Source organism: Gymnoscopelus braueri, assembly GCF_963280865.1.
Source record: "Gymnoscopelus braueri genome assembly, chromosome: 6".
Classification (NCBI taxonomy): Eukaryota; Metazoa; Chordata; class Actinopteri; order Myctophiformes; family Myctophidae; genus Gymnoscopelus; species Gymnoscopelus braueri.
In genome coordinates, this window is record NC_137607.1 from 21,846,251 (window position 1) to 21,873,261 (window position 27,011).

Consider the following 27,011-nt stretch of genomic DNA (forward strand, 5'->3'; position numbering starts at 1 on the left):
ACACACACACACACACACACACACACACACACACACACACACACCTATAAAGACACCAATACAACCTTCAGCGTAGAGCCAATACAAGCTAGGCAGTGAAGCGAGCAAGAGAAACATTTAGAGAGGAAAATAGAGGCAGACAGCTCACTCTGACGCACAAACGCACGCATATGCATGTGTGCACGACTGCACGTGCAACCACACATCGCTGTTGTCGGGCAGAAACCTCCTATCTCCATATTCTTTTCACCCGGTGCCAATTATCTAAGTGATCCTGGGCGCTACACTCCCCCCGCCAGCCTAGGGAGCCCAGAGCCGAGCTCATGCCTCCTTCAATGCATGAGAGCCAACTGACCTTCTTATCACCTGACAGGGGGAGAGTTTCCCCGATAGGACGTAGCGCATGGAAGGAACACGTTATTCCAACCAGTTCCTTTCCCCTCCATCAGGCGCCCCGGCTGTCATGGGGGAGGCGGTATAGCGACCAGGATTACTACATGTTTTTGTGAGGGTATTAACTACCTTAGGTAGGAGACACGGGGAGAACATGCAAACTCCACACAGAGCAGGCCCTTTCGCCAACCCCACCTAGGGTATGGGCGCTGATGATCCATATTCTAACTTTTAAATGTTTTTTTCTGCAAATTAACGCCCTACTTGATCATACTACAGCGTCACACAAAAGCATCAAAAGTAGCAGATCCACAAGCTCGAAACGCGACGCGAAGCGACGCGTTCCGAGCTTGTAGATCTGCTACTTTAGAATTTGGATCCTGAAAAGTTACAGTTTTGGACATAACAGTATGAGGTTTCCACCCGACAGAGACGATATGTATGCTATTACTAAGAACACCCAACTAACCGACACAGTTGAATGAACTGCGCACACACGCCCACGCTAGCTCTACAAACACACGCAACAAACACCCAACGAATAATGCGCACATATTCACACATGTAAACGTAAAGTACAGGTCTGATGAGTTCCCTGCACAAGCGGCTATACTGATAATATACACATGCAGCAAAAGAGTCACTCACGCACACACACACACACACACACACACACACACACACACACACACACACACACACACACACACACACACACACACACACACACACACACACACACACACACACACACACACACACACACACACACACACACACACACACACACAGGCTATTTAGCAGAAGAAGCTGGTAGGGAATCTTTCAGCATTACATGTGAAAGGCAAAATTTGTCCCTGAGCCCCAGAGGAGAGGGGTATTCTAACAACAAGCAAGAGCTCTCTCTCTCTCTCTCTCTCTCTCTCTCTCTCTCACTCTGTATCTAGCCCAGCTATATGAATGTGACAAGCCATTAGTCATATTCTGATTATTCACTCTGCCAGATTGCACTGACAGACTGCATACAACTCCAAACTCATGTCTTCTGCTGTGCAATCAGACACAAAGTAGCCAGACTTGCATCAGAGCTGCTCACACATACAGTTAGAATGCATGCATGTGAAGGTGTGCCATTCATAGATGGACAAGCTGGCGTGCACACCACATATACAGAAACAAGCAAAAGCAAGCAAGCACACACACACACACACACACACACACACACACATCTCATTTTCATTTGTGTCCAAGAGGCATTGGAGCATGGTCTACACACTCTTGGGGACACACACAAACTCACACAAATGTTTTTAGTTGGCATTCAGCATCATACTCACACATGAAAATGCATGCATGCAACCAGTTATATGTAAACACGCACGCACACACACACACACACACACACACACACACACACACACACACACACACACACACACACACACACACACGCACACACGCACACACGCACACACACGCGCACACACACACACACACACACACACACACACACACACACACACACACACACACAAGCCAGCAGGACCTATGTAGCTCCTCAGAGCCCCTCTGCCGGAGTGACAAAGCCATTATGCTAAAAGGCTAGCTCCCTGGGAATTTAATCACTCATTTTCTCCCTTCTTCTCTTTCTCCCTGCATCTCATTCTCTCCATCATTCTCTCGTTCCTAAAGGGTTACATCACTCGCTCTCTCTGGCTCATTATTCACCAATGAGCTCTGTTACACATGTACGCATGTAGAAACAGAGAGAGAGAGAGAGAGAGAGACAGAATAATGGAGGGAAACATCAAAGGCACATGCACACGCGCAGCGCAGATGCTACTGCATTATGTGTATAGAGGCCGCATAAAATGCTGATCAGTGTGCTTAAATGAACGCCACACACAAATACACACACACACACACACACACACACACACACACACACACACACACACACACACACACACACACACACACACACACACACACACACACACACACACACACACACACACACACACACACACACACACACACACACACACACACACACATACACACGTCTGACTCATCCAAAGCCTGTTGTCGTTGAGTGACCCACATATCCAGTTCTATCCAGTGGAGTTGTGGGGGGTCCGGGGGGGAGGCGCTAAAGGGTCTTAAGCCTCGGATATATTGCGCCAAAGCCCCTGATCTCTTATTCCTGTTTATTTATTACTTTATTTAGGTTTTATTTCTTCCCGTCTCAGATATTATCCAGCAAAGAGTGAAACAAAGATTATGCCGATCATACCGGGATTATGGGTGATGTGGTTGTTATTCTGAAGACAAGAGCACAGCAGGGAGCCGATAGTCTCTCTCTCTCAACTCGCCCTTCTTTGCTCCAAAACAGTGTTGCCATGTCTGCTTATTATAAAGCGACTTTGGGCTTGTTTTTCTGTAAAGTCGCTTGTAAATATTGGTAGTTGCGGGTTACGTTTTTTTGGGCTTGTTTCTAAAGTGTAGTTGATTATATGGGCTTGTTTCCTAATGTTGTTTAAACCAGTGGCAATTTTCATGTCAAGGAGCCCCAAATTAATATCTAATTGTTCTCATATTCCCATCTGAAAACATTTTGTGCCAGATTTATGTTGTTAAAATGTTTCCAAAATATTTCAAATTTGTTTGAAAAAAATATATATATTTTTTATCTACAAGCTCACAACGTGTTGTGAGCTTGTAGATCGACTATTTTCAAATAGCCAATGTCTACTCTATAGGTTTAAAGTGCTCATGTGTTAGTCGCTTAGGGCTTGTTTTCCGAGACCTGGTTGCTTATTTCTCTCACAGAATCTGGCAACACGGCTCCCAATGAGAACACTGGTCCATCGCTCACACAGCAGCTCCGTGCCTGTCGTTCACTGGCAAACCTTACAGTACATGGTCATTCTTTGACATAAATAGTGAGAACTGCATGGGAACATCAGTTACGGTACTCAAATATGCATGTTAAATATGGTTATCATATATTTTTTTTAATCTGTCAATTCCCAAGTCCCCTTGTACTGTAGCCCCCTGTTGCTGCAGTGCTGACCCCTATTGGTTGGTAAATAAGGAAAAGAGGTTGCGCATCAACAATAGGTTTTCTCATTGGAGTGCTAGATCCAAAATTCAGTATACATATAAAAAGTAGGAATTGAAAAAATCCCCAAAAGTCAATGGAGGACAAAGTACTCACATTTCACATTTCTTTTATTGGCACACACCAATAAACGAACGCTTACGTGTTTTGGCTAGGGCCTTCATCAGAGCATGAACCCTGCTGCTTGGTCTTAAGGAGGGTGTAGAGCAAGGGTTCCCATTTCCCAAACTTTTCAGGCCGCGACCCCCCAAAATAATCAGATTTTAACTGAGGACCCTATCAGGGGCGCCGATTTATGTCCGCGATATGCACGCGCTTATGCGCGCAATTTATGCATGTGCATGGGCGGCCAGTGCGCGCGTGCGTAGCCAGTGAATTTCTTTGGTTATTTCCCGGGTTTGTTACTCTTTTCTTTTTTTTTTTTTTACTTTAATGCGGTTCATTCGGTTAATTTGGTACAAAAATTTTACTCCATGAAGTGTAGATGTCAGAGGTTTTTTCTTTTTCTTTTTTGTGATGAGTTTGTGATGGGGGCTCGTCATTTCTCCTGGGTGCTTTAGCCCCTATTAGACCCTATAGCATCATGTCACTTGTGGCCTGTTGTTCTTATTCGTTTGGTCATACCGTTTGGTCATACCTATTAATCACTGTTACGATTCAGATAGCCGTAAATGTATTACTGTAGCATTGCTTAGAGGTAAGGCAACACTGTAGGGCAGGCCTAGTATAAAACTAATTACTAATTGACCCTTAGTTCTGGTTGAAGGGATCACAATAATTATTTATTTATATTTGCATAGAAAGAAATTCAGAGATATTATGATTCTTTAAGAAGAATACTGCCACCGTCAGTCAGGAGTTGAAAGCTCTAGAGGTATAGTTACTGTATAGCTAAAGTTAAACAGACATACACATACATGTACTGTACATCGTATGACCTTGTCCTACATGCAGACACCTTGGCATATAGTTGCGTTTAAGTTACTGTACACAAACACTATCTCACATACAGTAGGCCTCCTTTCTCTTGCACCTACTGCATTCCCTTTTTCCTCTCTGTTACACTCTTTTGACTACCATCCATCTTCATCTATAATTCACCTTCTTCCCTCGCTTCGTCTCTCACAACTCAATTGACTAAATTTTATTGACATGGACAGTGTTGTCATGAGCCTCTGCAGAGGGAATTCATAATAGAAAATAGACAAATAAGTCAGTGTGTGTTGAATTGAATTGTGTGTGTGTGTGTGGGGGGGGGGGGGGGGTGTGCATGTGGGTGGATGTGTGTGTGTACAGTCTCTCTCTTGCTCTTGCTCTCTCTCTCTCTCACAAGCACGCGCATGCACACACACACACACACACACACACACACACACACACACACACACACACACACACACACACACACACACACACACACACACACACACACACACACACACACACACACACACACACACACACACACACACACACACACACAGCCCTCTCATGCAATGTATGGTGGTGAAATGAAAGGAGGGAGCAGGAAGGAAGGATAGCCAGCTGCTTCATCTGTCCTCAGAAGTCTACAGGGGAAACAGACTGGCTGCTGAGCATCCTGGCAGCCCTAGAACACCGCTTCCTATCATATTCTGTCTCGCCTATCCACTAGTAACCTGGCTAGTGGCTACATAGCGTTCCTATAGATGTTCTATGACAGATTCCCATAACATTCTGTCCAGTCAACGTAGAGCCACAAGGCAGTGCTGTATGTAAACAGTAAAATACTTATAGTGCACTTATAGTGCAACATTCCACGAAAATAGCAGTGCAATCTCACAATAGATTTAGGTGTAGAGGGAAACGATTAGGGGGCCTAGTCCAGACCCCTTGGGGACGCCCATCAACAAAGTATACAGGGACCAGGTTTAAAGGAGTAGTTCACCCCAAAAAAAATACTTATTTTCTATCAATTAAAAACCCCATGAAGCCTTGAATTCATGGGTTGTTGTTTTTTTGTCGCATTCCTGAGACAATAATTTGATGACCGGCTGGGTCTCCGGTAGGAGACTCTATGGAGACTCTTTGAGTCTCCTACCGGAGACATTAGCATCTTTCCGCCTGTCATCAAATGATTGGCTCAGGAATGAGACAAAAACGTAGATAGAAAATACGTAATTCTTTGGGTGAAGTGGTAAATTGTTCTGTCAAGAGTGTAAAACAATTGACCATTTGGGTCCTTTTGTTTTACACAGAGGATTTCAGTGTGTAGACTGACTCCAAACAAAATGCTAACACAAGTTTCCTACAGACTAGTGCAGTGTGCCATCTGCCTCACAGAGCACCCTGCAAACATCCTGCTGATACTGTGAGTATATGTTGCATGCTACAATAAACCAGTGTAATGCTGCGGGTTTGCCTTATTTGTACAGTACCGACTCCATAGCGTAAACTACACTTATATCATATTTAACCCATTAAAACCGTGTATAAGCATCATTTTAGATTTTAGCTATTCAAAAATAGCAGATATACAACATCATGGCGCGTCACTTCGTGTCATGCTATGAGCTTGTAGATCTGCTATTTTTGAAAGATCGTGAAAATTTGTGCAAATCTTTGAATAAATATATATTTTGAAAGCGTACATATTTAACTAAAATGTTTGCTTCTCGGGGTCCCTGGAACAAAGTATTTTGAGATGGGGGTCCGCGGCCAAATACATATAATTTTGGAGGAACTTCATATGAAAAAGTTTGAGCAACACTGATATAGCAATAGGACCTCAGGTCTTAATGGGTTAAAAAAAAAAAACGGCATGTCTCTGAAGGAGTCCACATGAGGGTCTGCCTGTGTGTGTCTGTGTGTTTGTGTGACTGGAGCTAATCTCACAAACCGCTGGACAGATCTGTGCCACATTTCTTGTGCACACTGGCAGTAGGCCACGTATAGTGTAAGTATCCAGTGGTGGACAGTAACAAAGTATATTGAGTACTCTACTTAGAGTAAATATGTTTTTTTTAGTATCTGTACTTTACTTGAGCATTGTATTGTATTTTTTTTATGACAAATTACTTTTGACACCACTCCATTTCTAGGAAGAGAAAAAGTACATTATGAATTAACCGCTTAGCCCTATTTCATTTTTCATTTTTGAATTTTGGGGCAAAATGCATTCATTTCAATACAGCAGATTCGACTTTTGTGCTTTGCTTTGCCCTACTCTATTTCTAAAATATCAAAAAGTATATAATAAACAGTATAGTTTGCCTAATATAGTAGCATATTGTAGCATAAACCTCTATTACCTGGCTCCCTAGCGCATGACACCAAATCCCTAATTAAGTTCCATAGCTACACTAGTAGTGCCAGCATCTCATCAGGAAACTACAATGCAAGGCAAACAGACAAGCTCAATCACAGCTGCTTAGCAAGTTCCACGCAATTCTCATGTGACCCTCAGTTGATTATACAGCTTATTGTCACGGTAGAGTTGAGTTCCTGCATTTGGAACAACACCAGTTCCTGACACTTATTATTGGGTGAACGTAACAAGCAATATTTAATATTTCATGCTATTGACTCTTACGGGTCCGTTTGGTTACATTTGTTCACTCTCAGAGTTTAACTAACCGCTTAACCCGTGTCCCCCAGGGCTCTATACTAGGTCCTCCTTTTTCCCCTCCCAGGGATTCCCAAACTGTGGAGCGTGCCGTGCACCCGTTGGGGTGCACAAGCTGCCTCTAGGGCACTGTTTCCCAAACAATAGGTCGGGACCCATATGTGGGTCGCAGACCAATATTTATGGGTCGCGAGTGAATACCCCCTTTTTTCTCTCTTCCATATATATATATATATACACAGTATATATTAATTAATTATTTTCATTAATTGGAGGGGGAAAATTACTTAGAAGTAAGAGAAAATAGCAGATCTACAAGCTGTTTTCACTAGCTTGGGTCCCGCGGAGACATAACATTTCTCTTTTGGGTCACGGGCTAAAAGGTTTGGGAACCACTGCTCTAGGGGGTGCGTGACATTAATAGTGTCATGGTGGTGCTGGTGTTATAATAATTAAAAAATAACATCAACACATACATTTCTCTGAACTTTGACCTTTCACCAAACTAATACCTCAGTAGGTCAGTTCACTTTTTCTTTTCAACCCATGTCATCTTCTATCACTGGTAAACATTATGGTAACATTTTACTGCGAATTTTACTGGGAAATTGTCGGACAATCAGACACAGATTTTAATGGTTTTCTGAAATCGTTGGTCCGACTAAATTCCCGCTAGGCACTGCACACCCCCGGAGCGTCTGGGACACGCACGCCAAGTTTGAGATCAACCGGCCGGACGGTGCCCGACTTAGGACAGAGATTTTGTGAATTAATAGATACTATAGTTAAGATTTCTGGACATAACCGCCGTCCCCATCGGTACATCACTCCCTCGGGTCCTCAGCAACACATGCAGCAGGTTTGAAGTCGATCAGTTGGACAATTCTCGAGATATGCGAAGGACAGACAAACAGACACTCTGTGAATTCATATAGATGTTGGCCCTACGATAAGACCGCTATAGGATGCATGTGGTTAAATGAAACCTCAGGATTTTAATGCGTATATTCACTGAACAGAAAACCATTCATCGTCACCTTATGACACAGTCTCATTAAGCCTCTGCTAGCATCAGCTCTCTGTACACCACTGCTATATACAATCACCAAATATCATCCTGTGTATTAGCTGGCATCTGAAATGCAAGCGATATCGGCTGAATTATGAACTCATTTGAATATACATGCTCTGTGTTTCCACATTGCAGGAGGTATAAGCTTTCACTCACCTGGTCCCGGAAGTGCTAGGCTATATCAATGAATATAGAACAAGTACTGAGTGACTTGTGAAATCCCCTATAGCCTGTTCCCATCTCTCTCTCGCTATCTCTCTCTCTCTCTCTCTCTCTCTCTTTTTTTCTCTCTCTTTCTCTCTCTCTCTTTTTCTCTCTCTTCCTCTCTCTCTCTCTCTCTCTCTCTCTCTCTCTCTCTCTCTCTCTCTCTCTCTCTCTCTCTCTGGGATATAGCCTGTATATGATATGATAATGGAAGTGAAGCCAGAGAGATAATATAATGGGAGTGTGATCAGTGGGTTCCATATAGCTCCGAGAGAGAGAGAGGTTGTGTGTGCGTGTGTGTGTGTGTGCGTGTGTGTGTGTGTGTGTGTGTGTGTGTGTGTGTGTGTGTGTGTGTGTGTGTGTGTGTGTGTGTGTGTGTGTGTGTGTGTGTGTGTGTGTGTGTGTGTGTGTGTGTGTGTGTGTGTGTGTGTGTGTGTGTGTATGTATGTGTGTGTTTGTGTGTGCGTGCTTTGGGGGGGGGGGGGTATATCTTCTCTCTACATTCATAAAGGACTGATATCAGCCCAGAAAGCTGAAGAGGAGAGGAGAGAAAGAGAAATGGGAGAGAGACAAGCAGAAAGAGAGAGGGAGAGGAGGGGGGGGAGACTGAGGCAGAACTCACAAAAAGACTGTTAAGACTCAATTAATGCTGAGACATGAGATGGCCCTGCCACCGATAATGACACACAGAGAGAGAGAGAGAGAGAGAGAGAGAGAGAGAGAGAGAGAGAGAGAGAGAGAGAGAGAGAGAGAGGGATACTGTAGAAAGAGAGATCGAAAAAAGAGAGAGAGAGGTGTAATGGAGGCGTCTTGAGGAGAGGAAATAAGAGCAGATAGTGTTAAATCTATTCATGACTCATTATTTCTCGCTGCAGCTCAAAGCCTCCCCTTGACGTCTTTCTCAGACCCCCTTTCTTTTTCCCTACATCCTTCCTCGGCCTCCCTTCATCTCTCTCTCTCTCTCTCTCTCTCTCTCTCCTCCGGCTCATCCTCTTTGTTTACCATCTCTTCCTCCATTTGAGCCATTTATCTTTGTCCCTCTCCTCCTCTCATTACAGCATCACATCTCTCCCGTCTCTCTCTCTCATTTCCTTCTGCTTTATGCTAATTTCTATCCATCTAATTGCTCTCCCTCATCATTTTCCTATCTTTCTTATGTTCATCACTATCTTATTTTTTTATCGTCTTCCCCAACCTGTCAGCCTGGAGGCGTTATCGTTATTGTTATCGACAACGTCTGTCTGTCTGTTCGTCCGTGTTTCTCTGTGTCTGTGCGCACGTAATCTCTCAAGAACAGATTCAGAGCTGCGCTACTGAATCTGTCGGGAGCCCTGTTCAGAACATGTGCGCGTTAGCTAACAAGTGGGCGTGCCTTCAGATCAGGAAGCAGGCATTTTAACTTGCTCTTTCATCATAGAAACAAGTGGGCTTATAACCAAAACGATCCATGTTCTCTGGGAGAAATGGTGTTAGTGTTCCGTGGAGAAATATTGTTAGTGGGAATGATTTTTCTTTTGGCACAAATGGTCTCGTGTGTCATGTGATAAATGACCGTCAAACAGGGTTTTGATATCCCATACAGTTTGCCTGTAATTGGCTTCAAAATGTGGGCTAGCCTGACAGCCATGGGTAGGCCACCCAGACTGGCAAAAGACCTGAGTTCCACGGTGTGCACTTTTCTAGTTAGCTTGCTTTTTTCCAACTTCTATCACTTCTACCCTCTTTCTATTGTTCGCTTTTTACTATCTTGCTCTTTCCCCCATCTCTCACTCCCTTATTCCCCCACACAAAACATCCTCTTTTTAGTGTAAAAACCTGCACAGAATATATCACCAAATCTAACAGACGCTGTGCAATAAGATTTCTGAGCACATATACGCTCCCCGATGGATGCTCACTACTGATTTTGGTGAGCCCATGACCTTTAATCTAGCGCCACCCTTAGGCCAGACTTTCCACTTGCACACAACACTTAGCCTACGTCAACATGTAACGGGCAGATTGCCATGGAACTTGCTGAGCGCATTCATTCTCCCTGAAAGAGTAACTTATTGAGTGAACCCTTGACCTATCCTTTAGCACAGCGGGAGGGTGCCGTTGGGGTCGCGCATTGGCAACCGAAAGAATAAGATTTGTTTTTTTATCAAGAAATGGAAAAAAGTGGAGTCGTCGTGACCAGTGTGAAGAGGACATCAAGGACGGCCACTTGACTCCTCGTACACACATACAGCTCCAACCGAGAACCAGCACCAACACAGGAAAGACAACACACACACAAGCCCGTGCAGAGGCACAAAGAACTGATTTATATACCAGGAATGAAGTTCTATTTGAGCGGGTGCCGCCCGGGTGTCCGAGAGCAAGAGGGTACACCTACACATACATGGAACACGTCCACGGGTCCATTTGGTTCCATTTCACTTCTCTGAGTCAAATTAACACTGGTCCTGGAGGAGTCACTGACCGTGTACATTTGATCTGTTGTTGCCTATGTATGTACCAGCAAACACAATAAGCCCCTGGAATCGGCATTTGCGTCAACAAACGTCAATTACAGAGTGGGGGAGTCATGCTCACAGACAGACAACCCGACCAGTTACTAACAGCTGCCGCAATGGTGAAAAGCACACGGCCTGAGGCGGCCAAAGATTAAATTGAGACCTGGATTAAGAAACGCAGGTGGTTCTGGCAACATATTTTGGCTAAATAGGCTTCGTTTAACAAATGTGTGCACAGTTTTTAATGAACCGAACTGGAATCGAACCCTGTTCTCCAGCTCAGCTGTCACGTGGGGGCGAGTCGCAACCAAGTCTTTTGAGGCAGCGCAACAATATTGAATATTGTTCATTCATTGATAAGACAGGCCTACAAATAATAAATATTCATATACATGTATAAGGCCAGCAATGTATGCTTTTAATTCAAGATATTCTTCATTTCCACTTTGAAGTTGTGGTATAAAAAGGTTTGAGAACCCCTGCTCTAACACGATCCTTTGGCCTATTTCCAGTTGCATGTAAGGAGCATCACAGACTCTAGATGGGCTTTTAGACTCAGTCTTGCTTCATTCACTTTTCTTTAAAACTCATTCTCACTCTCAACATAGATTTTTTTTTCTCCCCATCGACATATCACCCTTTTTTCCTCACCTAATTTCTCTACTATCGCCTCTCATGTTCTCTCTCTCTCCCTCTCGCTCCCATCTTTCCATTCCTCTCATTCGATAGTCTCTTCTTAGCGTCTCTTCTTCCCTTCTGTTTGCTCTCTTTTCTCATCTTTCTCCTTTTCTCCCCCAGTCATCTTCAACCCCCCCCCCATCCCTTCTCTCTCTCTTTCTCTCTCTCTCTCTCCCTCCCTCTCAGAGGTGCAGCCAGAGCCTGAGTCCATTCCTTCTCTTTGGAGACCAGAGCTGACAGTCTGGTTCTGCCCAGCTTGGCTGCTGGCCCACTTTCTCTGTTCTCTCCTTCTGTCTCTGTCGCTATCTTTTACTCTTTCTCTCCATCTCTGTCCCGTTTTCACTCTCTCTCTCTTCCTCCCCCCTCTTGCTGTCTGACCATTGTTGTGTTGATAGGTCTGACTGCTCTGGGGATTTAGTAATCAGTCAATCAATCAATCAATCAATCAATCAATCCATCCATCCATCAATCACTTTTCCTGTGCATCTGAGATTATTTTCTTCTATCTTTCCGTCTTTTTTTTTCTTTTTCTTTTTTTCCTCAGAGCTAAGCTCCCAGCAGATTTCTTCTTTTGGATGTTGCTCATGGTATGTGTCTGCAGGGCCCAGGGCTGTGTTTGGATTGGGAAGTGCTCTGTGTTTCCGAGTGGAACATGGAGGGTGGAGGGGATTTAAAGTAGTGCTTCTCAACCTTTTCTGGCTCAAGAAACAAAACAATACTGAACCCTGCAACCCCCCTTGCTGCAACAAACACACTGGATACTGAACTTTGGTCTAAGCCATTATCCTTTAAATCTGACTTGATTCATTATTGGAGAGATGGGACTCCACTATGCAAAAATGTCTTTTAAAAATCTGCTCTTTCAAAACATTACAACCACCAGTGGCCCTGATTTAATGCGGGAATTGGAAAGTGAGTGGTAAAAATCGACTCCAATCGTGTTCTGAGATTACAGCTTGTAACAGCAATGTCATCGGTTCGATTCCGTCAACAGCCATTGATGTGTGCTTAATCAAGAAGTACAGACAATAAGCTACAAGTATTAAGACAGAAATCTGACACCATGTTATTACAGTACATTAACACATCGGGTGCCAAACACGGTCTGAACCGTGTTTGCGCAGAGTAGCGGTCCGGTGCCGAACACGGTCCAGACCGTGAAATATGTCTTTTTGTTTTTTTCGTTTTTCTCCACACGGGCGGGGCTAGAGCAGCTCTGGGAGTACCCATTGTGATCTTGAGAAGGATAGGCCAGATAGATCACCGGAAAAAAAAAACATGGCTGCCATCCACTTCCTGTTTATTTCCTTCTTTAAAACACCTATATCTCCGAATCTGTTTCCGGTGGGGAAAACCGGTCATGCGCGATGCGCGATCCCCCCCCATTGTAACTCGCGAGTGAAATGTTATGGTTCCAGGCTGTAGCCAGGGTCATCGCGCAACATGAATGGATGTTTTTTTTTACATGGATTTGCTCCTCGTGGAGTCTAGAGCTTTAAACAGCAAAGCGCAGTCAATGGGGAGAATGCTGGCACCCAACGTAAGTTGTTATGAAAAAATGCTGGCACCTGATGTGTTAAATCTGAAATGACACAATGACTACTGTATGAGATTAAGGTCATCGTCTCATCTTGACGTGCAGGCATTTATCAGAATAAAAACGATCACAGTGAGCCACTCTCAAAATATTTATGGGGCCCAGTATAAATTGTGAAAAGCCTAATGTGTTGTCTTCCAAGGCGACGTCTGCTGTCCCCAGACAGACAAGAGGCGCAATCACCTTGAGGGATGATGTCGGTCAAGTGGATAATAAAACCGTAACACGACCAAACTCTGGCATCTGTCTGTCTGTCTGTCTCTCTGTCCACCTTCCTTTTTGTACATCTACATTAAAACATAATCCATAGCGGTCTGTGTGTCTGCCCGCCTGTCTGTCTGTCACCTTGAAGACAAGATGACAGTCAAATACATAATGAACCAGAGCAGAGCGGCTATCTACCTGCATCTGTCTGTCTGTCTGTCTGTCTGTCAACCTCCACACAACAGAACCCTTGCAACGATCTCAGCAGCCTTTTGTGCCGTCCTGTCTTCCTCTCTGTATGCCCGTGTGACTCGGGGAGTAAATTAACAGGAAGTGTGGGAAATGACAGGCGGCTCGGCTGCGAGCACACTCCTCCTCAGACACACAAGAGTGACGTGCGCGAGAGTGATCAGGGACACGCGTATACATGCGTGCACAGGCACGTGCACGTGCTGACATTCAAGAAAAAGAAAAGAGCATAGAAATACACGCTCACACATAAACATATCTACTACTATGTATATACACATTTTTGCCAGAAGAAGATGGATAAATGTGTCAAAAAAGCTGTCGTTTTGTCTTACCTGCTTGTGCATCTCGATGTTGAGCCCATAAGACATCTCATAGTACTGTAGGAACAAAAACACAATACAATGTCGAGTTAGGCTTTGGCATACTGTACGTTAAACACTGCTGTTCCGTTTTTATTTTGCATCACAGTATCCATATCCTTGCTCTCCGGCTTTTGATTGATTGATTGAATACTTTATTAACAGTTTGCAAAGACAAGCACAGGGAAGTACAGTTCAATACAAGGTCTGTTAAGAGGATTTTAAACCCAAGAAAGCACTATGGCACTAGTCCTTTGTACTCAATTCATCGAAACATTTAATGACAGACAAATATACACTACTACGCAAAAACATCATAAACGAGTAGCAATCGAGGCTTTGACATTTTACAGGGGCCAGTTCCAAATTGCAGCCACTTGTAAGTGCTCTTTTAGAGCGGTTTTGAAGGAGAGCAAGGATTCACATGTTGGTAGGGCATTCCACATTTTTGTAGCATAGCAGTAGAACAAATTGAATCCCTTCAAATCTGTGTTGAACGTGATTTGTGGAGCTCCCTCTGGTGTTGTGATTGTGGACGTCATTGACGTTTTTGAAGTAGGGCAGAAACCTCGTATCTCCAAATGTCAGTGTTTTTTCGTAAATCAATACCCTACTACTTCATCATACGAGAGTGTCGCACAAAAGTAGTGAAAACAGCCCATCTACAAGCTCTCAAAGTGTTGCGTTGTGAAGCGTTGTGAGCGTTGTAGATCGGCTATTTTCACTGTTATTTAAAAATACATGGTTTCCACCCGGAAGCAAATATACTGCACACAGACTACACAATGTAAAATCCTGAGTGTTCATTTAACCCATCCAGACCTGGAACGCATCTCTGTCATTTTAGATTTCTTTGGCTATTCAAAAATCGTGACAAAATCTTGGATTATATATTTTTTTAAAGCGAACATTTGTAAAATATTTAGTTCCAGGAACCCCCAGAAGCAAAGATTTGAGTTACAAATGTCCGCCAAAAAAAAGAAACAAAAATCTAATATTTGCACAACTTTTCATGATTTTTCAAAAATAGCAGATCTACAATCTCATGAGCTTGTATATTTGCTATTTTTGAATAGCCAAAGAAATCTAAAAAGGAGACACAGATGCGTTCCCGGTCTTAAAGAGTTAACTCATCAGAGTATAAGAATAGTCCCCTAAATGTCTACAGTCGTCTGTACACAGTATGCATGTGTTTGTGTATCTGTGTGAGTGAGAGGCATAGGGCGCGCGCGTGTGTACGTGTGTGCGTGTGTGCGCGTGTGCATGTGTGTTCATCTGTGTTCATCTGTGTGAACAGATAATGATGTACTTATGCCTCAGCATGGGTGAGAGTTAACGATTAGCGTCTAAGGGCGTATGTAGGAGAAGTGTGTGCACCTGGATGTGTGTGTGTGGTGTGTGGTGTGCATCAATGCGTTTCCTACATAACCCTGAGAGAAATAAGCACAATACACATGACTGTACACCTGGTAGATGCATGGTAGTCCTTCCTTTGTGTGTGTGTGTGTGTGTGTGTGTGTGTGTGTGTGTGTGTGTGTGTGTGTGTGTGTGTGTGTGTGTGTGTGTGTGTGTGTGTGTGTGTGTGTGTGTGTGTGTGTGTGTGTGTGTGTGTGTGTGCGTGCGTGCGCGCACGCGCGCATGTGTGTTACTATATGCGACACAGCGCGTTGTGAGCTTGTAGATCGGCTATTTCCAGTGTGTGAAACTGGCACGCAACTAAGTACAAGTCAGGCTTTATGGGTTAGGGTAGAAAACGGCAAAAGAATGGTAAAATTGGCATTAACTAAAATGAATGTCTTCACAAGTAATACAGTGTGTGTGTGTGTGTGTGTGTGTGTGTGTGTGTGTGTGTGTGTGTGTGTGTGTGTGTGTGCGCGTGCGCGTGCGCGTGTGCGTGTGTGTGTGTGTGTATATTGTACAGTATGTGCTGGTGTATATAGAAACAAGCCGCAAAACTAGGTTAGCTACCTGAGGGCGTCTGCTCGTGTACACACACCTCCACAGTAAAATCCTCAGTGTTAGGGGTCCGTTTAGTTACATTTGTTCACTCTTTAGAGTTACAAATGGATAAAATAACATTGAGGATTTTACCGTGTAGGGTACACACAAACAAGCGTCGCAATGTGTGTGTGTGTGTGTGTGTGTGTGTGTGTGTGTGTGTGTGTGTGTATGTGTATGTGTATGTGTGTGTGTGTGTGTGTGTGTGTGTGTGTGTGTGTGTGTGTGTGAGAGAAAGAGTTCGCTAAACATTGTTTCCCCGCCCCTGTGTAAACGCGGTCGTATGTGTATATACTGTATGTGTGTGTGTGTGTGTGTGCGTGTGTGTGTGTGCGTGTGTGCGTGTGCGTGCGTGTGTGTGTGTACATCAGTAATGTACTGTAATGGTGTCAGAGGAAAGCGGCACAGAGACATGGAGGATCAGTCACAGTGACAAAGGCAGCCTCAGCAGTCGCATGAGGAGCTCTCTCACTGATGAGAATCAAACATGACTCTACCACCTCTCTCTCTCCCTCTCTCTCTCTCTCTCTCTACTCCCTCTCTCGTTTCAGCTCCATCACTGTCTCCGTCGCTCATTTCACTGACTCCCTCCTCCTCCTCCTCCTCCTCCTCCTCCTCCTCCTCTCTCCATTTCTTTCTATCCCCGCTGCCACCTCGTTTTTGCACTCCTTCGTTCTCTCCTCTAGCTCGTCCTATTTGGGCTCCATCTCTATTTATCAGCGTCCCTTTATTCGCCATCTCATTTTCATCCTATCACTGCCTCTCACTACTCATTTAGGTCTCTCTCTCCTCTCTCTGTCTCTATACGTCTATCCGTCCATCTGTCCATCTTTCTACTGTAGCTCTCTATCTGTTCACACGTTTTTGCACCATCAGTGCACGGTAAAAAAAATCTTGTTAATTTAGCTCAGAGAGCGGGTCCATTTGGTTCCATTTTTACACTCAGTTAAATTAACACGGAGGATTTAGCTCTCTCCTCTCTCTCTCTTCCTTTGCTCTTTCCATCTTTTCACGTTCTTATCTCTCGCTCGCTTTAGTCTTTCAGTCAGACAGACTCATTATCGCCTCCTTTGCATTTTCATTTCTCTCTCTCTCTCTCATATATCACTCTACACACACACAGTAAAGTCCTCAGTGTTGATTTATCCATGTGGAACTCGTAGAGCGTACAAAGAGAGTACATTTTGTTGTATATTGAGTTAACCCTTTAATACCTGGAATGCATCTGTGTCACTTTTTGATTTGAGAAAAAAAAAAAGCATTATTTTACACTTTGGGCTATTCAAAAATAGCAGATCTACAAGCTCATAGCGCGGCACAGAGTGCCGCGCTACGAGCTTGTAGAACTGCTATTTTTGAAAAATCGAGAAAATGTGTGCAAATCTTGGAGTATTTTATTGTTTTAAAGCGAACATTTTTAACTCAAATATTTGCTTCTGGGGGGTCCCTGGAACAAAACATTTTGAGATGGTGGTCTGCGGCCAAATACATATCATTTTTTAGGGTCCTTGCCATGAAAACGTTTGAGAACCACTGATATAGAAACATGCGTTTTTTTCAGAATACTGTTGGGATTTAGAAGACATTTTGTAGAATCGGAACCTCAGGTCTTAATGGGTTAAATCAACACTCTGGATTTTACAGTGTACTCTTTTCATTTATCTCCCTCCTGTATTTTCATCCACACTCTCGATCTTGCCTCTAACTCTCAGATTTTGTATCTTGTTTCCCCCCCCCCTCTCCTCTATGTGGTAGACTAGAGGTTTGTCCCCCCCCCCCTGTCTCTGTCTTTGCAGTGTGTAGCCCCTCTGTGTCTCTTCTTCCACCCAGGCTGTGTGTGTGCATGCACGCAACATGGTCCCTCAAGCTCCATCATACATAAATATGCACATACATACGTATGTATAATGACGTGCACTGCATGTGCACACAAACGCACCCTTTTCCCATCGTTTTCACACTTTTAACCCATTCAATCCGGGAAGTCATCTACAGTTCTCTGAAAAACGTATGTTGCCATAATATCAGTGGTTCTCAAACTTTTTCCATGTCAAGGACCTCCCAAAATGATATGTATTTGGTCGCGGACCACCCCCATCTCAAAATGTTTTGTTCCAGGGACCCCCCAGAAGCAAATATTTGAGTTACAAACGTTCGCTTAAAAAAATATATATATTCAAAGATTTGCAAACAGTTTCAAGATTTTTCAAAAATAGCAGATCTACAAGCTCATAGCGCGGCACTCGGTGCCGCGCTATGAGCTTGTATATCTGCTATTTTTGAATAGCCGAAGTATAAAATATTGGCTATAGCTAAAATCTAAAATGACACAGATGCATTCAACCATTGAATGGGTTAATTAAGTATATGCATCCCACACATGGGCAAACAAATGCATGCAACCTCCATGATGCACTGCTAATCACGCACCTGTGTGCACACACACATGCACACGCGCGCATGCATGTATGCACACGTATACCCCTCACACTGACCCCATGTGCACGGCACGTGGCAGACTTGCACAAACACACACTTGAGCTATAGCTCTCTCCTTTGTGCATTTCAGTGCTCACCTCTTCTCCAGCCCCTCTCACAAGACACCTGACATCTCTTTTTGTTCCTCAATTCTCTCTCTCTCTCTCTCTCTCTCTCTCTCTCTCTCTCTCTCTCTCTCTCTCTCTCTCTCTCTCTCTCTCATCTCTCTCTCTCTCTCTCTCTCTCTCTCTCTCTCTCTCTCTCTCTCTCTCTCTCTCTCTCTCTCTCTCTCTCTCTCTCTCTCTCTCTCTCTCTCTCTCTCTCTCTCTCTCTCTCTCTCTCTCTCTCTCTCTCTCTCTCTCTCTCTCTGATTATAATTCGTTGCGTAGCCGGAGTCATGTGCCGAAAATATCAAAATCTACAAGCTCATAACGTGTTGCGGCGTGTCGCATTTTGAGCTTGCAGATCTGCTATTTTCTGCATGCGACACCGGTGCACAAAAAAATATATATATAAATCAAGCTTCAGTTCTCACTCTCTGGTTCTCTCATTAGCCTCTCCAAATCACTCTCTTTCTGTTTATTTATTTAGCTCTTTCATTCTCACAATGTGCCCTCTTTAACACCTTTTTTCACTTTTCGACTATATTTTTTATTTTCATACCACAAACCTAAACAGAGAGAGGTCCCAGTGCGTTAATGCGACCTCACTAAGTACCGCCATGGCTCACTTCAGGAAGTGGCCTAAAGCTCTCCAATGTCTCCATTACAGACCAGAGTCTTGGGAAAAACCACCAGCATGTCAGAGCAGTGTGTTGATTTCATCGACTAAAACTATGACGAAAAATGATCGTCGACTACCTTTTTTCACTGACGAAAACTAAACAAATACTAAATAAAAACCAAGCTATGATGACTAAAACTAAGACTAAATATGCTGACAATTTCATCAATAAATAAAAACTAGACTAGAAATGTTAGGGAGGGACTAGTGGAGAAGAGATCCAAGTCATTTTATGTTTGCTTGGGCTCGGGTGTTGCGCTCTGAAAATAGCAGATCTACAAGCTCACAACGCGTCGCGCCGCGACGCGTTGTGAGCTTGTAGATCGGCTATTTTCAGCAGGCAACCAAGTGTAAAATCAGCCATTACGACGCCATCAAGGCACCGCCAGAATACATTTTAGTCGACTAAATCAACTGTAGATTTTAGTCGACTAAAGCTAGACAAAAACTACAAACATTTCAGATGACTAAAATATGACTAAAACTAAATGAAATTTTATTCAAAAGACTATGACTAAAACTAAATGGAATTTTATTCAAAAGGCTATGACTAAAACTAGACCAAAACTTGCTGTCAAAATCAACACTGTGTCAGTGGGCAACTCTCCGGAATTTGAGTGTTTATTAAAGGTATGAAGCCTTGGGTCCACCCACTGCTCATTTCTCAGTCAGTGGGCTGAATGGAGCGGCGTTCCGTTCAATTCTCTCATGTCCTAGTGCTAGTCATTAATTATTCAGCGTGAATGGAATCAGGAATCGTGAAGTGGTAGGATTAACTGTGTCACTGTTGAGTCAATGAAAACACCGTGCCCAAAATTAGTTCTATTGCAATTTGGTGATTTGGTGGATCTTTAACCCATTCAATCCGGGAACGCATACTGTGATTTCTTTGGCTATTCAAAAATAGCAGATATACAAGCTCATAGTGCGGCACAGAGTGCCGTGCTACAAGATAGATCTGCGTGAAAATGTGTGCAAATCTTTACAAAATGTCTTCTAAATCATAACAGTTTTCTGAAAAACGTATGTTGCTATATCAGTGTTTCTGAAACTTTTTCATGTCAAGGACCCCCAAAATTATATGTATATGGCCACCGACCCCATCAAAATATGTTGTTCAAGGACCCCCAGCAGCAAAGATTTGAGTTAAAATGTTGTTTCCAAAAATATATATATTCAAAGATTTGCACAAAATTCAAAGATTTTTTCAAAAATAGCAGATCTACAAGCTCATAGCACGGCACTGAGTGCTGTGCTATGAGCTTGTAGATCTGCAATTTTTGAATAGCCAAGGTATAAAATAATGGTAATAGCTCAAATCTAAAATGACACAGATGAGTTCCCAGATTGAGACTTTCTGTAGTGTAGTTTAAAAGCATGGCATTTGGAGGGGGACAAATGTGAATATTGAATATCAGCAACAGAATGTATTGATGATTACTTTTATTTGACACAGAATTGTGTCAATGATTGTGGGTTAAGTCTTGCTTATACTCCACACTTGCTTGAAACTAGTGCTGCCAAAGTCCTGAATTTCAGCACTGTAGGCTTCAATCTGTCCATGGTTAGCTATAAGCTAATATGTTAGGGTTAAGGTCTATATAGCTTAATTTAGTGTATACCCCATCCATTGTCGTGATGCAACCTATTTTGCTTGAAAATCTGTTCTTTTTTTATCAGGCCGACACCATCGTACTACGGAGTATAAATTAGGCTTTACTGTCTTACGTCAAGTTTTGAATGATACCCAGTAATGGAAGCAGTAAACAGTGTGTTGCAGATTGTTGTCTAAAGAGGATTGGTGCTACTCAGACAGACAGCGTTGTTAAAATCCTCAGGATTTAAACCACTAGCATGTGAAAAGAGGGTGTAAGCTGTCTGAGAGAGCTTACACTTATTGACAAGTTATCTTATTGACAAGTGCAACATTAGCTAACAACAACCACACCTTACGTATTTCATGAGACTGATTTAAAGGCTGTTAGGTTGAGTAATAATACTGTAAGCTAGTACGTTTGTTGCCTAAAAAGAGTTCACCAATTATTCCACACATTTTTCTTTTTTTAGAGTTGTTAGAATAACCAGACTGGTTTAAATAACAGGTTTTACATGGATCTCGGACTTCATGGGGCCAGTCTATGACGCCAAGTTGTCATAGGCTTTTGAGCTTTCTGTGTTTTAATCCTTTTGACTGTTGTGTGCAATAGTAACTACGTGTTTATGTCAATAAAAATGTCAATCAATCAATCAATTAATCAATCAAAAACAAAGTTTAGCTATGACATATGACTACATACTGTATTTGGGGCAAGATTTCAGCCGATTCAACCACCGTCATTCACTGCCTAGACGACTTGGCTCTGAAAGACTCTAGCCCAAATTTGGACAGTCTGAGCCACCATGAAAAGTGATTATAAAGATATGATTATGAAGTTAAAAATGTAAAAAACTAGAAATGAGTGGAATATCACGTTAGCCTAGTTACAGTGTGAACCAGAAATTTAGATTTGCGAGATTAGCCTCGTCCAGAGCCACGCTATAAAAATAATTTGTCGAAGTCTTCAGAGAAATAACCAGCCAGACAAGCATGTAGCCCATTAAACTTCTCTCAGATGACCTATCTCCTCAAATCCCTTTTGCCTTGAGAGATGTACACACACAGACTCCACAGTAATTAAAAAAACATATAGATATTGCAGTCAATACTGTATATAGATTTGATATGGATATGTGATACTGTGTGTGCTCTGGTTTGTCTCTTGATTGCTTTACCTTCTCACACACACACACACACACACACACACACACACACACACACACGCACATGCACGAACGCACGCAAACATGCACGCAATGCACGCGGGTCCGACACTTTAGTCTTCCATTCCTCTGCGCTATATTATCTCTATGTTGTGTCTCTATATTGTGCGCACATGATATGTCTAGAGTAGATTACACACAGCATGTGGCGTGTGTGCATGTGCGTGTGCATGTATGTATGTATGTATGTATGTATGTGTGTATGTGTGTGTGTGTATGTGTGTATGTGTGTGTGTGTGTGTGTGTGTGTGTGTGTGTGTGTGTGTGTGTGTGTGTGTGTGTGTGTGTGTGTGTGTGTGTGTGTGTGTGGTGAGTGTGGTGTGTGTGTCAGAAGCTGAGCCCAACAGAGTGGCCCTAAGCCCCTGAGGTCACCCACAAAGAATATCCAGCAATGCCCACCAAGAGCGCCAGACACAGAGAGGGGGGGGGGGGGGTCGATATACAGAAGGTGCAGACAGACAGAAGACAGACACACACTTTATAACACTTATAAAGGATCATAGCGGTGCTCTGGCATGTTTAGCCCACTGACTGACTCACCGTATACTTACATTACTGCCAACTTGCCAACCATTTTCCAGAGCATAATAATCTTGTACTATCATTTGTCAAACTTACGTCAATGGTGCGTCTTAATGCATTTTAAAGTGCAGATTGATTTGAAAAGTCTAGCCCAAAATATCCCCTTGATTTATGAATGAAATTCAAATATCTTTCCAACACTGACTCATTTATTCAGGTAATAAGTTTGTTATTGCTGAAATGACTTTGGAAAAAATTTAATGCAAAAATCTAAAAATAAAGCCATTAAGAAGAAAATGGAAAAAAGTTTATGTCTGATATATGACCAACGCTGTGAACAGACATGACGCATTTATGCCAGTACGGTCCTTTAAACAAAGAAGAGAAAAACTTAACAAAGAAGTGTGTGTATAAATAATGCGTGCGCGTGTGTGTGTGTGTGTGTGTGTGTGTGTGTGTGTGTGTGTGTGTGTGTGTGTGTGTGTGTGTGTGTGTGTGTGTGTGTGTGTGTGTGTGTGTGTGTGTGTGTGTGTGTGTGTGTGTGTGTGCACGCGCGTGTGTGTGGTGGGGGGTTACTGCGATGACTGACAAGGCCAGACACACCTATCATTTACTCGCACTTACGACTAAAAATAGATGTGTGTGTGAACGGTAACATGTAATTAGGAGCATGTGTGTGAATGAAAAATATTACCTGCCTTTTTTCTCTCTCAACAAAACAATCCTTTAAAAAATATATGAAGCCTTTTCAATAAATCGACACCAGATGCAATTTCTCTCTCTTTCTCTTCTCTCTCACATGACGACATGACACACACTCAGACACACACACACTCACATGGTTGCACTGCCCACATTGCCCCGCCCTCCTCTCATTCATTCTAGAATCAATCAAGAACCAAGAGCATCAGCGCATCTCCTTCACTCTGTGTTAGCTCTATATTGGCTCATTAATCCATTAAGGCCGGGAACGCATCTGTGTCATTTTAGATTTCTTTGGCGCGCTATGAGCTTGTAGATCTGCTTTTGTTGTTGTTGTGTTTTTATCGTGAAAATTTGTGCAAATCTCTAAATATATATATATCTTTTTAAGCGAACATTTGTAACTCAAATCTTTGCTTCTGGGAATTCTACAAATGTCTTCTGAAATAAAATAAAACGTATGTTTCTATAATCAGTGGTTCTCAAAACATTTACATGTCAAGGACCAACCAAAATGATATGAATTTGGCTGCGGACTCCCCCATCTCTAAATATTTTGTTCCAGGGACGTCCCCCCCCCCCCCCCCCCCCCCCCGAGCAAAGATTTGAGTTAAAAATGTTATAGATAGATTTGAACACATTTTCAGGATTTTTCAAAAATAGCAGATCTTCAAGCTCGTAGCGCGGCACTCTGAGCTTGTAGATCTGTTATCTTTGAATAGCCAAAGAAATCTAAAAGTGACAAAGATGCGTTCCCGGATTGAATGGGTTAAAGATGTCAAATTTGCATTTGAGGCAAAGGGACCAAAGAAGCTAAATTAAGGAAAGGTCGCCGACGTCATTTTCTCTATCCGGCAATTCCAGCCGGCAGATTCGTCGCACTGGGTGGCAAAATGCAGCCGGGACTTCGATGGAATACAATGGAGTCTATGAGAGCCAGGTGGACCAGCTTATAAATAATCACTATTTCTGAACGATTGAGACCTTTGTAAAATACCGTAAAATAAAAGAAGACATGTCCACACACTGTTTTCTGCTGCGTTGCTTTTCGATGCGCACACTGTATAATTTTATAGAGGAATCTAAAGAGCACAAGGTAAGTTTTTGAACGTGCCAAAGTATCGCGGGAAAAAAATAAATAATAGTCCGCGGTTGTTGGAAAAATAGTGGCAGCAGCGGAATTTGATCCCAGGAGGTGTGGGTTGGGGAGTCTAATGATTAACGAGGCAAGCCACTGAGGCCGGTGCTGCAATGGGGTATTCGGGCTGCATTAGAATGTGACAACGCCCACCGAAGGGGTCTTCCCAACTCCTGTAGAGTGAAAGAAGCCCCGCCCAGTAGGCATCTCCTGTATAGTTCCATATACAGCCCCCTCTGCAGTGCTCTATTGGAGTCTGTCTAATTTATCTCCAAAAGCCCTTGAATATGATGGAATATGATTGAGGATTACTGTGATTATGGTACGCTCAGATTTCATACGACACACACCATACCTGTAACTTTCACTAGCCCCAAAATATATTTTTTTCAATTCATTGAAAATCGATAATTGAATCGAGTAAAGTCTTGACTGCAATGAATCGATTGTAGATTAATCGTTAACATCCCTGCTCCTTGCTCACCTCTATTCACAACGAGAGGTAGAGTGTATGGCACTATTCACAACAAGACAGAGGTAGGTGCATGCCACTATTAACAGCAAGAGAGAGGAGTGCAAGCCACTTTTCACAACAAGAGAGATGTATCATGGACAGATGGATATGTCAGAATGAGAAAAACTCTTGGATGATTTTTTGAGGAATGCCAGGGTGAACATTCATGAATAAGAGTGTTAACCACTTAAAAACCGATATACTTTGTCGTACGATACAGCAAAGATAGCCGATCTACAAGCTTACGACATATTGTCAGCAATGTACAGTAGATCTGCTACTTTGGGCTATTACTATTTTTGCAGAATCAATGTTCTCCTATTTTTGCCCAACGTTCGCCTATTATGAAATGCCAATAGGAAAGTAAGGGTTCATGTAAAGCAAAGAATCTTGCTGTTCTAATGAATGGTAATCAGTCATCAGAGCATCTTGTCATCATGAGTACTGTACATTTCATGTCCAAATCAAGGCCTTCTTTACCCAGAACGAAGAAGTGGTTCAAGGAAATCACATCACATTTTTTTTTTGAATAAAAGTTGAAACGTGTTAAAATTCCACTCCTGCAGAATATTGACACAGGCATGCTTTAACCTCACACAATTCTGAAAGACATAATTCCACAATTACTGTTCTAGTCGGTCGACACGTTTCAAACAGACCATGTTTTTTGCCCTTTGCTCTTATTTACCCGACAGATCGCTTCGACATTTGCCGTTCGTTATGTCCATTCCGGCCGACAAGGTTGTTCCAGCGAAATGAGGCTGCGGTGTAATTTGTGTTTATCACATCATCCTGTATAGTGTTCTACTCTTCTGAAGATGCCCCATATCCAAGCCTCTACACTGTAAAAATCCTGCGTGTTCACTTAACCCCGAGAGCAAATGGATCCTAGACCAGTGGTTCTCAACCTTTTTCATGTCAAGGACCCCCCAAAATGATATCTATTTGGCCGTGGACCGCCATCTCAAATATGTTGTTCCAGGGACCTCCAGAAGCAAAGATTTGAGTTACAAAAGGTTCGCTTAAAAAATATATATATTCAAAGGTTTGCACGAATTTTCAAAAATAGCAGATCTACAAGCTCATAGCGCGGGCACTCGGTGCCGCACTGTGAGCTTGTAGATCTGCTATTTTTGAATAGCCAAAGTATAAAAGGTTAAAATTATTGTGATGCTATATTAACACATTGCTGGGGACCCCCTGGAAACCGCCAAGGACCCCCGGAGCCCACTTTGAGAACCCCTAGACCATTCGTAACTCTGTAAGTGTATAAATGGAACCAAAATGGACACTCTCAGAGTTAAATGAACACTCAGGATTTGACTGTGTATCCACCACTAATAACACACCCTACATTGTGCTGTCATCATGGCAGGACAACACAAGGCATACTTTCATCTCCATCAACATGCTGCTCTCCTTCTTTCTCTCTCTCTCTCTCTGTTTTCTCCCTACGCTCCCTCAACTCTTTCTGCTCTTCTAGGGAGGGTTTTCTCTCTCGCCCGCCATCGCCGCAGTGTTGAGAGAGTGTCAGACGTTCGCCCTCTCTCTCTGCATTCTGCGAAGGATGCTGGCAGACCTTAAAACGAGCTTTAGGAAGTGGGTCTAATCCAAGGTGATTTAGTTAAATGGGACGAGAGCGAGTGTGTGTGCGTGTGTGTGTGTGTGTGTGTGTGTGTGTGTGTGTGTGTGTGTGTGTGTGTGTGTGTGTGTGTGTGTGTGTGTGTGTGTGTGTGTGTGTGTGTGTGTGTGTGTGTGTGTGTGTTGTTTGCACGAGCGCATGTGTGCATGTTCTCTCTGTGTGTTCAAACATGTATTTGTGTATGTGTGCATGCGTGTTGACAACAAATGCATTGTTCATCAGTGTCCCTCGGGTGAGCTTGTCTCTTTCATCTGCTCACTCATTCGCCCACACACACACACACACACACACACACACACACACACACGTACACACCCGTACCCACACACACAGCCACTCTGACACCAACATAACGTTAAAACATTCATTAGCAAGCTGCACTAACCCACATTAGAGGTTAGGTTAGCTGCCTTCCGACTGTAGCATTGT

At 43.0% G+C, this 27,011-nt stretch overlaps 1 protein-coding gene across 6 annotated transcripts in view; it reads right to left on the minus strand.

Moving 5' to 3' along the window:
• The window catches only part of tle2b (TLE family member 2, transcriptional corepressor b), a 145,493-nt gene that overhangs the window by 53,243 nt on the left and 65,239 nt on the right, over positions 1–27,011 (minus strand). For 2 of the 6 annotated variants that reach the window (XM_080431246.1, XM_080431245.1), the window contains exon 1: positions 13,959–13,998. The exons of the other annotated variants lie outside the window; for them this stretch is intronic. In XM_080431246.1, the coding sequence (XP_080287372.1) occupies positions 13,959–13,994 (36 nt within the window). In that variant the 5' untranslated portion in view covers positions 13,995–13,998. Of the gene's footprint in view, positions 1–13,958; positions 13,999–27,011 lie in introns of those variants that run through there. 6 annotated transcript variants of the gene reach the window in all.